This window comes from Balaenoptera ricei, chromosome 17 (assembly GCF_028023285.1).
Source record: "Balaenoptera ricei isolate mBalRic1 chromosome 17, mBalRic1.hap2, whole genome shotgun sequence".
NCBI classification, from domain to species: Eukaryota; Metazoa; Chordata; class Mammalia; order Artiodactyla; family Balaenopteridae; genus Balaenoptera; species Balaenoptera ricei.
The window spans coordinates 76632791-76647545 of record NC_082655.1 but is presented as its reverse complement, the minus strand read 5'-3'; the positions used below and the strand labels follow the sequence as shown (position 1 = coordinate 76647545).

Sequence of the window (14755 nt, the reverse complement as noted above, 5' to 3'; positions counted from 1 at the left end):
CACTTGCCCTCTTGCACGTGTGCTGGGTGCTAACCAGAAACCCCTGACGGAGGAGTATCATTTGCACGGTCAGGCCCCAGCCTCACCAGCTCGGGTGGGTGTGGAGCTGACAGTAGCTTATACCTGGTGCTGCCTGCTCCTCTGACCATTCAGTATATCCACACACTTCCTTATAGTTTCCCCTTAAAAGATGCAGTTCTTCCTAAGATTGAGGTTCAGCAAATATTTTCTATTAAAGGAACCATGGTAAGTGTTTTAGGCTTTGCTAGCCACATATGTCAGTACAGACAGAACTCGAAGGCCTTCAGGCAGAAGTGAACTTGGCAGACCTGAGAGACAAGGCCTAGGTGATGGGCAGACAAGGCAGAACATGGTAGCAGATGGCATTGGAGGGGTAGTCAGGGCCAGGTGGTCTGCAGCCTCGTAGACCATGGTAAGGGATTGTGGGAGTGACATAATCTGATTTATTTAAAAAAGGTTTCTGTGCTTGCTGTGTGGCGAATGAATAGAGGGCAAGATGGAAACAGGGAGACTATCTGGAAGGTTATTGTAGCTGCCCTTGGCAGGAGGGGGCAGAGGTCACGTGGTGTTGATCATGCGGTCTTAGTAAGAACACTAAGCAAGTGCTTAACAAAACTTGCTGGAAAGAATGAAGATTTCTTTTCCAAAAGTAAAGCTGCTCCTTTTTTTGTCCTATATTTCAGCTAAACTAAATAATTCATTTGCTGAAGTTTTTCTTTTTCTATCCTGTTACCTAATTTTCCTGTGCTCTTATAGCTGTAATCATTGACTTTTTGTAATTCTTCAAAAGTTATGTTTTCTGGTATTGTGTTCTAATTTGTAGTACAGCTCTGTGTGTGTGTTACTCCGATAGACCATCAACTTTAGAATATGGTATCATAATTACCATGAATTCTGAATGAAAGAATTTGCAGTCTGTGGTATGTGTGTAACTGAGGTTCCTCTTTCCCTGTCGTTGCTGCTCTGAGCATCAGTTATTAGGTAGATCAGAGCTTTTTATGACAGATTCCAATTAAGAAGCCTTGGGAATAAATAAGCTCTTCCCTCACTGTCTCTGGTAGAGGAAAGGGTCCACTTAAAACAATAAACCGATTTTGGTCAAGAAAACTTGAAAAAAATGAGGAACTTGAAACAATGGTACCTGACAGAGTCCCTAGTATAGCTATTCTAGGGCAGTTTGGTGTGTCTGTACAGTTGGTTAATCCGTAGATGTTTATCACTGGGGACGAGAAGTACCATTTGACTGTCTTGTGTGTGTCAGCACTTGTATAACATGCACTTTTAATCCTCCCAGTGGAGCTGTAAGTTTTCCCCTTTTATAGAAACTCTGAAAGCATAAGTAGATTGTTGAAGATCAGGCCATATAAAAGAACCCTCTGGAAAATGCTGAGTGAATTTCAAAAGTATGATATGGCCTTTATAACGTTCAAGGATAATATATTTGAGTTGAAGACAAGCCAAAGTACACATGAAATAAATGCCAGTGAATGCATGAGGTAGCAGACATAGAGTCTCTTGGAGACATATATGTGGGAATAAGTTACCTGAAGAATTAGTTTAAAAAAAAAAAGTCATTTTTGCAAAATGTCATTTTGTCATTAGTTTAAAAAAAAAAAGTCATTTTGCAAAAAATCAAATAAGGAAATAATTTTCAGATTATATTTTGGGAAACCACAACTGAATATATTCAAGTAAATTATCATTTTAGATTTTTTCAGGGAGAATGTTTCTAAATATTGACAGGTTGTGTATGTTTCTGCCGGCAGTTGGTAGCAAGAGCTTCCAGTATGAACTATATGGTGGCTCCTGTAACTGGTAATGATACTGGAATCCGCAGAGCAGAAATTAAGCAAGGGATTCGCGAAGTCATTCTGTGTAAGGATCAAGATGGAAAAATTGGGCTCAGGCTTAAATCCATAGATAATGTAAGTATTTTTTACTATTTATTTGAATTTGTCTAAATAGTTATTAAGTGATCAACGTTAGAATAATTTAAAATGTAGATGCTTTAATTAATTTTAATGGTGCTCTGTGATCGAGAATATTTTAAATCTGACTTTGCACTTGGAGATGCCGCCCTGCTCTGAAGAGGCAAGAGTTGGGACTTCCAGCCATTACCTTGAATGAAATTTTTTTTTCTTTTTTGAGTCCTTTTCTTAGATAAAGTTTACTAGTCTGTGTGTAAACATAACATAGTTTATACAAGTAGAATTCTGGCATTGAAATAGGGCAACACATGTGGAAGTTAAGGGAAGACTGACCAGTGAGAATCAGTGGTCTTATGATGTGTGTTTTTAAACTAAATGAAGATCATATAACATGTTGTAATGTGGTTTTACAGGTTTGTTATTTCCATCCTTCAGTTTGGGTTTAATGAGGCATTTTCTAGGCAACAGTGACTTTCAAAAGTACTTTAGAGCTACTTTTGCCTCTCACCTTACCAGATTGAAGAAATTAAACCCGGTTACTCTGAGGAAGCATTTAGGGAATGTTGAGGATGTGTGCTGAGTCTTTACGCCGATTTGTGGGTTTATGCATTATTTATTGGATTCCTTTTCAGTCTTCGGTCGTTAGCTCAGTGTGACCATCTTTGCACATAGAAAAGGATGGTGTGGCCCATGGCGGAAGGTGGCTGAGGGCATTGTGTCTGTCTTTTGCACACTCGTGGCTTGTGCAAGACACACGAGCGTGCTGCTCTGGGAAGCTCGGGCTTCTCTGCTCTCCCTTCCTGTGCGGTGAATCGAGTACAGTGCTGGCCCTTCCTCTGTCCTGAGGAGGAGCCCACACTCGTCACAGCCCGGCCCCCACAGCACTTACCCTTGCAGTGGGCTTGTCCACTTGGCTGAAGCTCGCTGGTCCAGCCACTTTGCTGGGTGCCGCCTAGTTTTCAGGCACTGCCCTAAAGTCTAAGACATGCGACATCATGTCTGACCCAGCTTAAGATGGGAGAAAGGATCTAGCCTTATAAATGCTTTCGTATTGATATTTTACCATGCTTCCTTTTCCTTTATGCTTACTTATATTGTGCTCAACATCTGAGATTGAGAGTTTACATAAGTAAAAATATCCCTGTGGGTTTAGTTCTCAGTTAATTGTACTTGAGTTTTCTGTATTTACTTCATAGTAGATTCTTTTAAGAACTGGAATGGTATTGAATGTGCCCACCTTTTTAGGCTGTTAAATCTAATCGTAGTGATTATGCATAATTTAGCAAGTGGGTAAAGGAGTTCTTCAGCTCAAAAGGTAGAGTTCTGACCTTAGACTATCATTTTTTAAACTGTAAGAGAAATCACACAACTTCTAACACTTTACTCCCTTTCCCCCTAAATAATGATCAGGTGCTAATACCTGTTTGGTATTCTATCAAACTCATAGATGCTTACATTTATTATAGTAATCTGACTTTCTTTTCCTTAGTCTTTTTATTCCAAGATGGAGGGGGGGTGATGGAGGTTGGTCGGGGGGGTCATTATTTGAGGTAGAAATTACCACTGAGATCTCACTTTCTTACCTATTTCTTAGGGTACTGCCGTGATAAAATTTTCGATTTCTTTCTTGGGGATGACGACACATTCTCATGTAACTTTTGGTTTTTTTTAATAGGGTAGATTCCTAACCAGTTGGTTCCCAATTTTCCAGCATTTTTGAACATGTGACGGCGGTGAATGACGGTGATTTTCTTGTTCTCTAGGGTGTATTTGTTCAGCTGGTCCAGGCAAATTCTCCATCCTCGTTGGTCGGCCTGCGATTCGGGGACCAGGTGCTCCAGATCAACGGGGAGAACTGTGCCGGCTGGAGCTCCGACCGAGCACATAAGGTGCTCAAACAGGCTTTTGGAGAGAAGATTACTATGACCATTCGTGACAGGTGAGCTGACCAAACAGTTCACGGGGAAACTCAAGACAAGTTTTCCTTTTCTTGGGCTTCTAAGATTCTGTGAAAGTAATATTTTGTTGCAGAAAATGATCAAGTGTTACTGATTAGCCTTACACTCTTGCAGTTGTGCGGTGCAGATTTTTCTTACATAGTTTGACTTTTTAAAAATGGCATTCTGGTTTAGCATACACCTTATTTCAGAGCTTATAGAAATTGGTCCTCTAAGAAGTTACTCTCCTTTCTTAATCTGTTTCTCTGGAAACTAGAGAAGGCGGCTGGAAAGGAAACTGAGCAGCAGGCGTCTCAGCCTTGCTTTCCCGTCTCCTGCTCAGGGTCGACGCGTGGCGCGGGCCCTGCAGCGCTCCGCGGGGCCTGCGGCTTCAGAAAACCCAGCCTGGCCTTCTGGGTGGGTGAGGCTCTAGTTGTCAGGTGGGAGGATGGAACGCTCTCTTTAGCTTGTTTATTGATAATGGAAACATTCAGCACATGTACTGCGGGCCTCCTTCCCGGCCACATGGGTGTTGAGGGCAGACCTGTATCCCATTGTTAGCTTTGGGGTTTTTATTCATCTTAGTTAAACTTGTTTTATCTACCTGTGTGTTTCCATTTCTCACACATGGTAGGTGTTGAGTAAACGTGTTGTAGACGAATGCCACTTTTGTTTTACATCTAAGGAAAATTTCAAAAAGTAACTTGGACTAACACGAAGACAGGACTGTTGTGAAGTTTATAACATGCAGTTCGTATTTTGTCATGAAACCTGTGCAGTCACGTGGCAGCAGAGTCGCAGAGTGGGCAGGTGCAGCTGGCGGGCGGCGCACGCAAGCCGACGGCCGCCTTTCTGAAGCTCCTTTTCTTCGAAGGGGCTGGGGAGCTTCCGTCTCACTGCTTCTGTGGTTCTTCTAAAACAGCAAAAATATCTTCTATAAAGTTTTCAAAATCAAGATGTGAGAAATATTTTGAAGGTTCTAAATAAAATAAGTATTTCCTAAGAAAAATTAAGCTCCAGGAAATACTAAGAAGTTAAAAAAGATAAAAATTCATTTTTAAGACTGATTTTTGTTCAAACCTATCTTCATGTTAAATTACAGTGAGGACTGTAATTTCAAGGAAAGAGCATATTGATAAACTGCATGAAGCGTTAAGTCTTTGATGCTTATAAGAAGGAAATGGTAAGTTAGGCAAACCATGATGGAGAGAATTTCTTAAAAAGTCATCTTTTGCACTAAGATGTACAAAATCCGTGCCATACATACTAAGTAGCTCTTATCGGAAACAGTGAGTTTATTGTAACAAAGTAAAAGTATCCAGTATGTCAGAATGGAAATCCATGAAAATGCTTACTTTGGAATTAAAATTTTAATTGAAGCCATTATGTTTACAGGCCCTTTGAACGGACAATTACCATGCATAAGGACAGTACTGGACATGTTGGCTTTGTCTTTAAAAATGGGAAAATCACATCCATAGTGAAAGACAGTTCTGCAGCTAGAAACGGTCTTCTCACGGAACACAGCATCTGTGAGGTCAACGGACAGAATGTCATTGGACTGAAGGTCAGGAGCAGAACTTCGGACTCACTCTGCTGCGGTTTTATTTTAGCAAGCAGCATCTTTTTCATTTGTCTATTTCACTGGTGCTGTTATTGACCAAAATGTAGAAATTCAGTGGGGTCCTGGGCTCTGGCTGTGCTCTGTGCTGGCCGTGCTCTCAGGCTGGGGCTCCCACCTGGAATTGTGGCTTCTGTAGCAGGGAGGCTAGGCTAGATCTCTGAAGTCCCTCGACTAGAACCGTGGAGACCTGAGCATTGAAGATTTTGAGGACACTCTGGATGAATGATTGCTTTTTTCAATCCAGGAGTTGTGGGAAATGCGTGATAGTTCATGTTCAGATTAGTACTTCATTCTTATGGTTTATTCCCTCCACATATTCCTAAATAGAACTATTTTGAGGTCTAAAGGTTTTCATTAAGACCTGCTCGTTTCATTAACCTGGGTTAAGAATACACAGTTAGCCGAGGGGCTGTGGTAATATTGTATATGGGGACAATGATTTAATCGTAAGTAATGAAAAGAATGATTTGTTGGCTAATATTTTCAACTCAGTTTACTTAACAGTTTTGTTACCGCTGATGAAATTGTGATTCTGTTGAATTAAAACTTGTCAAAGAAACTAGAAAAACTATAAATACCAAGGGTCAGGATTTTAGAGACATTAATTGGCAAAACCTGAAAGGACATATATATATTTTTTTTTACCAAGAATAACTTAGTTTTGTATGTATTTAATAAAGCCTCAGTAGAATTAATTTTCATTGTATGTTTTCAACAGGACTCTCAAATCGCAGACATACTGTCAACAGCTGGGAATGTAGTTACTATTACAATCATGCCTGCTTTTATATTTGAACATATTATTAAACGGTAAGTAGACAAATTCTTCAACCTGATGCTACGTTCATGTGACTTCATAGAAGCACTATGCTTCTTGTAATTCTCAAACCTTTGGGGTTTTTTTTACCTAACAGATGACATTGGCATTATCTAGAAATTTGAAGTAAATTATTTAAATCAGAGGAGTTGGTTGGTAAGGATGACCCCTCACAAATTCCCAAGTATGAAATAAAATCCACTTCCTAAATTTTGATGTTTCCTAGTAGAAAAAGGTACACAGCAGAGGTGGGCAGGCTCTCATCTCAGTTTTCAGTGAAATCGTAGTTGTGGTCTGCCTGCAGCTCCTCCGCTCAGTAGACACCTACTTGCGGTTCACGAAGAATTCTTGCATGTGGGGTGTTGGAGGAACAGTTTTTTTTTTGGCTGCGTTGGGTCTTTGTTGCTGCACGCAGGCTTTCTCTAGTTGCAGCGAGCGGGGGCTATGCTTCATTGCAGTGCGTGGGCTTCTCACTGCAGTGGCTTCTCTTGTCGTGGAGCACGGGCTCTAGGCACGGGCTTCAGTAGTTGTGGCTCGTGGGCTCAGTAGTTGTGGCACACGGCCTTAGTTGCTCGGCAGCATGTAGGATCTTCCCGGACCAGGGCTCAAACCCATGTCCCTGCACTGGCAGGCGGATTCTTAACCACTGCACCACCAGGGCAGCCCTGGGGGAACAGTCTTGATTCCCGGGAGCATCTCAGGAGGCGGCAGAGCGTGTGGGGTGTGCTGTCCGTCCTCAGGAACGGGGACTGGACAGCTGAGGAGGGAGAACAGAAAGGGGGCGCCAGGGCTGTCTGCCCAGCAGCTTTTACACGCTGGCTTGGCTAAGCCAGCATAGAATTCTTCTTTCAGAATCTACCTTGCATGTGGAAATAGAATTTAAAATACTAAAAACATACCACCTGTAATGAAGTTGGTTTCAGCTTCTGGGTAGAATGCAGCTAGCCGCTCTTGGGGTCTTGGCGGGGAGAGTTCTCAGGACTGATCCTGCAAGAGCTCACTTTTCTTAAATCAGTAATAGCTCCCGCCCACTTCCCGCCAACAATAGTGGCATTGTCGTTTTCTGTCTTTCTTTTTAACCATCCAGCTTTAATATACAAAGATACAAGGACTTTTCTGTATCTTATCTAACTTTACTAGCCAGGATGCAGATAGCTTTTCACACTGGGTATTTTGCCAACAAACAACTAGATTACCTGAGACCCTTAGATCTGAACTCATTAAAAAAAAACAAAAACCTTCCCCCGCATTCCCACTTGATGCTAACAGTGCCGAGTTTGGATTGGAGTTTTCTGGGAACCCAAACCTCAGTATTTAATAAAAGTGACTCTCTTGTAGGATGGCACCAAGCATTATGAAAAGCTTGATGGATCACACCATTCCTGAGGTTTAGAAGTCACGGCACAGTGGAAACTTGACTGAAGTTCTCCCGTTTACGTCTCCGGCAACTTACCTTTGTATTATGCACATGAAGCTTTCTAGGAGCCAGCAAGCGTATGCTGCATGAGGACCTTCCTGTCTTACAGTAGGGCTGGGAATCTTACTGTTTGATCTGATATCTTGTTCAGACTTCAAGATAGTTGTAGCCTTATCCTGATTTTACAGTTGAAAGACTTACTTTCATAGACTAGTGTCTTTACTGGAAACCAGATGCTTTTACACCCGTGTCATTAGGATGACTGATAGAGGCTCCACTTTGTTGGAGCCAGTCACCTTCAGTCCTGGGTATCAGGTAGTGCTGTTCATATCACTTTAGTTCTATGGTATAGGTGCATTTTTACTGTTACCATAGTACATTTAGAATGATTACCTTTTTCTTTCTTTCTGTTTGTATAAAACACCGATTCAGTAACACTGGTTTCATTCCGTGTAAGCATTATTATACAGTGTATGTAGGCTGCAAGGGACTGACTGTATTGACTATCATTACATTTTAACTACCTTTACTTCATAGGCTTGGACTGTCGCCGTAACAAACAATGTTAAGCATCTAGAATAAAAGCCAAACTATTGCTGCCTTTCTGAAACTGAAACCCCAAATGCAGTTCTCTGTTAAATTGAAACGGACACTAGCCAGAGCAGTGTAACGGTACATACAGCTGCTTAGTTGCATTTGAGATTTTCTAGTCCTTGTGTAATGGAAACTTTTCCTCTAAAAGTTACTGGTATCACTTTCTGAGAAATGAATCATTATATATTTAACGTAAAAATTCTTGTACTAAATAGGATAAACTTTGACTTCTTTTTCATGTGTAGATTAAGTGGGATAATACCTGGTTTTGGCACTTACATGTAACCTAGCTGCTTTGGGACGTCTTAGAATGCTATCCTGTTAATTTGTTCCATTTCCTGACCCCTCCCTGCAAACAGAATGACAGTGACACATCATCCTGATTTGTTTTTCCTTCTCTTTGGTTTATGCCTATTCTATTTTAATTAAAAATGTATAAATAAAGTTAGATTTTAGTCTGTCTGTTATTGCATCATTGGAAACACGAGGCCTGTGGGAGACAGTCATCTCCCAGAGCAGCCGACACCCGGGGGCCTGAGTGTCGGGAGAAGCGCTTCCAGCCGGGAAGCCCAGACACTAAGGCTGAGCCGCAAGACCTCACCGAGCCTATTGATTCCCCGCAGGCACCCAGGCCGAGTCACATTAACATTCACGATACACCAGGGTTTTTCAACAGTGTAGAAGATCTTACATCGCATCCTTTCTGTGGTTCAGAGGTCGTCAGTGCTGCTGCTTCACAGCTTACTTACCTCCTGTGAAATTCAGAAAAGCCACGCAAGGCACGTTTCTCAGTTTGACTCTCCCTCGTTCTCTGGACTTCGGTCTGAAGACAGTTCCAGAAGCACAGGATGATGGTCACGATGCTCGGTATGGTTTTCTAGAAGGATCAGTACTCGAAGGACCCAGTACTTTGTTAATAAATCATTTAAATGAGAAAATGGAAACTGCTTTCATTACAGAAAAATATTTTTAATGTCTTAGAAAAGATGAGCATTTAATAGCTATAACAAAATGAACCGTTCCCATACACAGTAAACTGTTACAAGAACTGCTAATCCTTGCCCAGGTTCTTAGAATCTGGGGCCAGTCGGTTATAGAAAGCAACCACTCCATGGAGACACACATCCCAAAACCCAGTGGGCAGCAGTTGTGTCGATGAGGAAGACATAATAGAGTGACTCGGCAGCAGAGAATACTCACATTTTCTTGGAAAGTCCTTAAATTGTTCGGTGCTTTTGGGAAGCTTCCCCAGCTGGTTTAGTATCTCTTAGCTGCGCTCTTTGCCACCCAAACTTGTCTACTGACCATCGTCATCCTGGGATGACCACCTGCCTTACAAATGTTAACGTTCTTCTCCCCAAGTACTGCCACATCTTCATCTGCCTTAGAGGATGACAACTAATGGCTTTCGGTGAAGTCACCATGATTTAGAAAGTTTAAAACCACAAATTTCTCATGTGGTAAGACTTCTAATTACTATAATTGCACATTCACCAGTTCATTTAAAAGTTTGGTTTAAAAATGCATTACACAGAGTTCAATAACATTCGAGGGAAAGGCACTTAACACTGCAATTTCCAGAACATAATCTGTCTGTCTTCCCCTCCCGTGATCACATGGCTGCACTGTTCGTTCATCCACATACACGTCACGGCACCTGCGGGAAGAGATGCGTGCTTAGGGGGTGAGCGGGCCAGGAGGTACCACGTGGTCTCGTCCTGTAACACAATCTTTGCAGGAACTCAGAGTAACTACTCAGTACAGGGAACTAGGGAGGAATAAGAAACTATTTGAAGGTAAAGCTAAAGCAACTGGGAATTGCAGAACAGAATACAAATATTATATACACCTGTGACAAAAGTCAGGCAGCAGATGAGGAAGCAGGGAATTGGTATGAGTTTGCGGGTTACTTCCATTTCTATCAGGAGTCAAAGTGTTATTTTAAAGCTCGTGAGCTGGGGAAGAAAGGCACAGACAAGTCACTTTAATGTATAATGTTACGAAGACATAACCACACACAACAGTGACAGAGGGAAGAGAGTGAAGGTGGGCAGTCAGTAGATACTTAGAACCATAGCCATTACAAGAATTAACCATAATCCTCCAAGTGCTCGAGAGGAGAGGAAGACGTGCAAATGTGAGCAGATTGAGAAACCAACGGGCACGAGGACGCATGCAGCAGCGCACCCTTCGGTAACATGAGACACCTCCAGAAACCCAGCTGCAGAGCCCTCCCAGGAGGAGGCCAGGAGGGGGGTCTGGGGGAGGAAGGCTTCGTGTCCACTGTAATTCATTACTTTTGTACTGTTTCCATTACTTTTGTATTGTTTCTTTCTACCGTGTGCATGTATTAAAAGCACATACAGCTTTTACTTGGCTTTTAATTCTCCATGTGGAAGTTAAAAACTTCCATTCTGGAGTCGAATGTCTCTCAACCCAAGAGATGCAGATGGCCTGGCCAGCCAGGATCTGGAGGGGAACGTCCCCGGCACAGAGCACACACGGGGAGTTTTCTGCTTGAGAAGGGCACGTCCGCTGGTGGGAAAAGCAGGTTTGGTGGACGCAGGTCAGCGGCAGACAGCTTACCTGTGTGGCCCTGGATTCTCTCCCTGATCTTCCCCCCGAGGAGGTCCCAGACAAGCAGCTCACCGGACTGACTCCCGGATAAAACAGAATTTCCGTCCCAGAGAAAGCACCTGCAAGAAGGATTCAGAAATCATCCTTTCATCGTTGGTCATGAAGGAAGGGCCAAAGCAGGCCCTGCGCCGTGATCGTGAGCCTGTCCATAAATGACTTCACCACGAGTAACTCGAGAAAGTGCACCTCTGGGGCTCGTCCGAAGTCAGAGAAGAGATGAGCATTCCCGTCTGCACATCGACGACATTCAAACAGCCGTCTTCTCCTGCGCTGAGGACGTGGCGACTGTCTGTAACACAATACAGAACGTGGATACGGGTTACAGCTGCAGAAGTGTGGTTTAGATTAATCTGAGATTTTACTTCTGAATCCAGGGGCCAAATGTTTGCTTGAGCTACAGCTACTTGTTGTATTGAACCAATGATGACTAGCCTCTCCCTGAGATGCTTCTGTTTTTAAGACACTGGGCTGATGACCCTTTGGTGTGAATTCATTTACACCTTATAAATTAATTTCTCCAGTGAGGTGAGGAATTAAGAACAGTACCTGATACTGCTTTTCTAATGGATACAAATACCACATATACCGTATTTTACCACGAAGCAGCCTTACCACCCATAGGCAAAACCTCTTTTATCAGCAAACAGTGGTTTTCTTTTTATATGCTTATTATATATTTCAAAATAATAATTCCAGTTCCCCTGGTGTTATCCGTATTGAAAAGGCTAATAGTACCTGGGCTGAAAGCAGTGTCACATACAGTCCCTGAGTGACATGGAATCTGGTGCAATATGGTAGCTGCAGTGAGGTCCCAGATAGTCACTGTGCCTTCTTTGGTGCCTGAAACCAGCAGTGTGCTTGCAGCGCTTAAACTGATTGTATCGACCTAGAGAAGAAAACAGACGGTGCTCCATGTAGAATCGTGGTCGTTCAGCTGTGTTTCCCCAGTCCATTCTTTCAACACCACCTACTGAGTGATACTTCATTTAAAAGTGAAATTCTCCATATGCCAGCGAATACAATGAAGTATTGCTGGGGTAAATGTAACACTGTTTTAAAAAGAGCCTAAAATGGACAGTCTCAGAATGATAACTCCGTGAGTAATAAGCGGTAGCAGGGTGCCAGACTGCCCGAAGCACAGCGGCTCCACGACCATCTGGGGGAGGTGGGCATCTCTCAGGGTTATGCTCGCGTGCCCTTCTTGAACTACATAGTAGATAACAGGTCTCAACCCCAGTCAGTCTGCTGACCATGCGGATTAGGCACCAGTTCACACCCGCAGAGGAAAGGCAGTACCGCAGGCCAGGGCAGGAGATGCAGCCGTGACCTCGTGGAGACGGAGCGAGGGAAGAGGACGCGGTGCCAGCCTTGTCCTGCGCCCGCTGCACGCACCGTGCGGACAGGTCGGTGTCCTCACCCTAGACAGAGGCCCCCTTTCCACCCTTGGTGTCAGAAAACATCTCTAGTTGCCCAGATAGTGTGAGGATGCCCAGGTGTTCAACGTCGTGCTCAGACACTGGTCTTTTGGAAGTCTAGCTGGATGGTAGCTAATTCTCAAAGAAACAGCAAACTGGAGGAAAAAAGAAGACTGGGAAGCCCAAAGAGTCAGCTCCAAGAAAAGAGCTGAGACTTTGCCTGTGCTCTCCTCCGATGAGCAAAATAAGCAAAGCAAAAGATCATGAACACACAGGTGAAGCCAAGAACCTCCACCACCCCGGACGGTTCAGCTGGGCTCCTGTGCAGCTCTGTTGCCGGTACTCACGCTGACGTCGTGCTCCAGCTCGGCCAGCAGGTCAAACTGGTGTCTCCTGGAGCCTGGCGTCTCTGCAGGAACCCCGGACCACACCTAGGACGGGACACATTGCAGAAGGTAGTTGCAAACACTTACTATAAAAGCATTTCTAACACGTGCGGGAAAAACTCTCCTGACTGACCAACTCCCCAGCTGCCAACAAAATGAAGTGTCGTGAGGCCCGGTCCCTCTGCCACATGCCTGAGCTTTTATTCCCGCCACCACGTGCTTCCCGAGAGTCCGCTGTACCCGTGTCTGCTTCCATCTCTTGGCACTTGCTGCTGTGACTCAAGTATTGTGTGAACTAAAGAAATCAGAGTGCGGAAGTGCTGTGTCCGTTAAGGTTTTGAGAAGACTCAAAAAGGCAAGGCACCAAAAAAATTTACTGAAATCACGCGTAGGCAAGAAAACTTAACCTACAAGAATGCCCCCCTCAGGGGCGGGGGCACAGAAATGATGAAAACCTCTTGAAGGAATTCTAATGGTTTTAGGTTCTTGCTTTCTGTTTATATAAATGCAAAGTGGAAACCAGAGATGGTGAATACTGCTGTGGTTTATGCAATAAAGTGGCGCAGCATTCCGAAGAAAAGGCCAAGTATGGTCCTACGTCAATAACGGTGAAGGACTGTGTGTTTCTGTGTCTGACTTTACATACAGTGTCTTGCCTTTCAGCGATTCTCCGCTTCAACTTGGTATTTAATGACCAACTGCTCAGCTCCGCAGCTGCGTGAGGTGAGGGGGGCTGCTGTGCGTTTCCCTCCACGTCCGCTGTCTGATGCGCCACCCAACCCCCAGTGGGACACACAGGACAAACTCAGGAAGACGTCCTCTTACATTACGACGTGTACACACCGAACAAACAGAGGCAATAACCTTCCACATCCTTTCATGTCACTCACACTTTGTGAAAAAGTGGCCGAACACACCAACAGCAGGGAGCTGAATGGCTTATAATATTTGTATTATCCAAACATTTTAATTTAGAACTTGTATATAAACCTTTACAGTAGAGTCCCACGACGCAGAATACAGCCTGTTGTCATGCCAACAGATCTTACTAACGGCATCATCGTGTCCCATTAATGTGTCCTGGCGTCTTCCAAATGCGATGGAATAAAAATAGCTAACATAAAAGATAATGAGAACTATTAAGACAGCATTCCAGCTTAATGTTAAGACTCTGAAATACATTTTCAAGAAACTTTAGATCATTTAATTCTATACTTATTAAGGCCCACTGGAATTACAAATTACTTGTTACCAAATACTCAAAATGTGAATTTAAAACTAGAAATTTCCAGGTCTGGCTCATCTGTGTTTTCACCTCAATTTAAAAACTTCGAGAAAAATAGAGTCCGACTGGAGAAATTAGTAGATTCAGATGATCACATCCAAATCCAGCTGTCCTCATCTGTCCCTTTTGAAAACAACGGGAGATCCGCCCTCTCCTGCTTCACGTGCACACAGGGAGCTGCACTGCGTGTGGAACCGCGAAGGGGCCCGCACAGATACATACACGTTGTTATCCCACGAAGAGCTTACGACGGTGGCATCTCCTGGTAAAAGTAAACACGATGATAAAGCCTGAAATACAAATGATCCGACGTTAATAATTTACAAAAATTAGTGAATCCTTAATGGGGTAAAACTGTCTTACAAGTTCCCCCCAAAATTAATGCTCAAATTCCATTTATGTTGGCCTTCCTCATATTCATGAAGTTTCTTTTCATCTGGCTAATTCCAGATGCCTAGTTTCTTCCCAAATGTAGGAAAGTCAAAGGGTGTCGAGTGCATGAGGACCTAGCCTGACGGTCCTCACTGCCCTGGGCTGAGGGACCCCTACTTACATCAGAATGAGTCGTGAGGGGTGCAGGTGGGGACTGTCCTCAAGAATCGAAACACTGGCTCTGGGTTACAGACTCAGGTGGGGAAGGAAAGCTTCCAAAAGTCTTTAGGGAATTCCAAAATCTTTCAGATGCTTTACATTA

The 14755-nt window shown here is 43.4% G+C and overlaps 2 protein-coding genes across 5 annotated transcripts in view; one reads left to right on the top strand and one right to left on the bottom strand.

Moving 5' to 3' along the window:
• The window catches only part of SDCBP (syndecan binding protein), a 31817-nt gene extending 23031 nt beyond the window's left edge, over positions 1-8786 (top strand). Inside the window, exons 5-9 of the mRNA XM_059901596.1 lie at positions 1788-1946; positions 3713-3888; positions 5282-5453; positions 6229-6320; positions 7666-8786. Coding sequence (XP_059757579.1) covers positions 1788-1946; positions 3713-3888; positions 5282-5453; positions 6229-6320; positions 7666-7720 — 654 coding nt within the window. The 3' untranslated portion in view covers positions 7721-8786. The remainder of the gene's footprint in view (positions 1-1787; positions 1947-3712; positions 3889-5281; positions 5454-6228; positions 6321-7665) is intronic.
• Positions 8787-9286: 500 nt separating this feature from the next.
• The window catches only part of NSMAF (neutral sphingomyelinase activation associated factor), a 62681-nt gene continuing 57212 nt past the window's right edge, over positions 9287-14755 (bottom strand). For 2 of the 4 annotated variants that reach the window (XM_059901591.1, XM_059901592.1), the window contains exons 25-31: positions 14284-14351; positions 13767-13890; positions 12738-12821; positions 11711-11861; positions 11162-11264; positions 10925-11034; positions 9287-9995 (exon numbers count right to left, since the gene is read on the bottom strand). In XM_059901591.1, the coding sequence (XP_059757574.1) occupies positions 9901-9995; positions 10925-11034; positions 11162-11264; positions 11711-11861; positions 12738-12821; positions 13767-13890; positions 14284-14351 (735 nt within the window). In that variant the 3' untranslated portion in view covers positions 9287-9900. Of the gene's footprint in view, positions 9996-10585; positions 11035-11161; positions 11265-11710; positions 11862-12737; positions 12822-13766; positions 13891-14283; positions 14352-14755 lie in introns of those variants that run through there. The other 2 variants (XM_059901589.1, XM_059901588.1) reach the window with 1 other exon arrangement.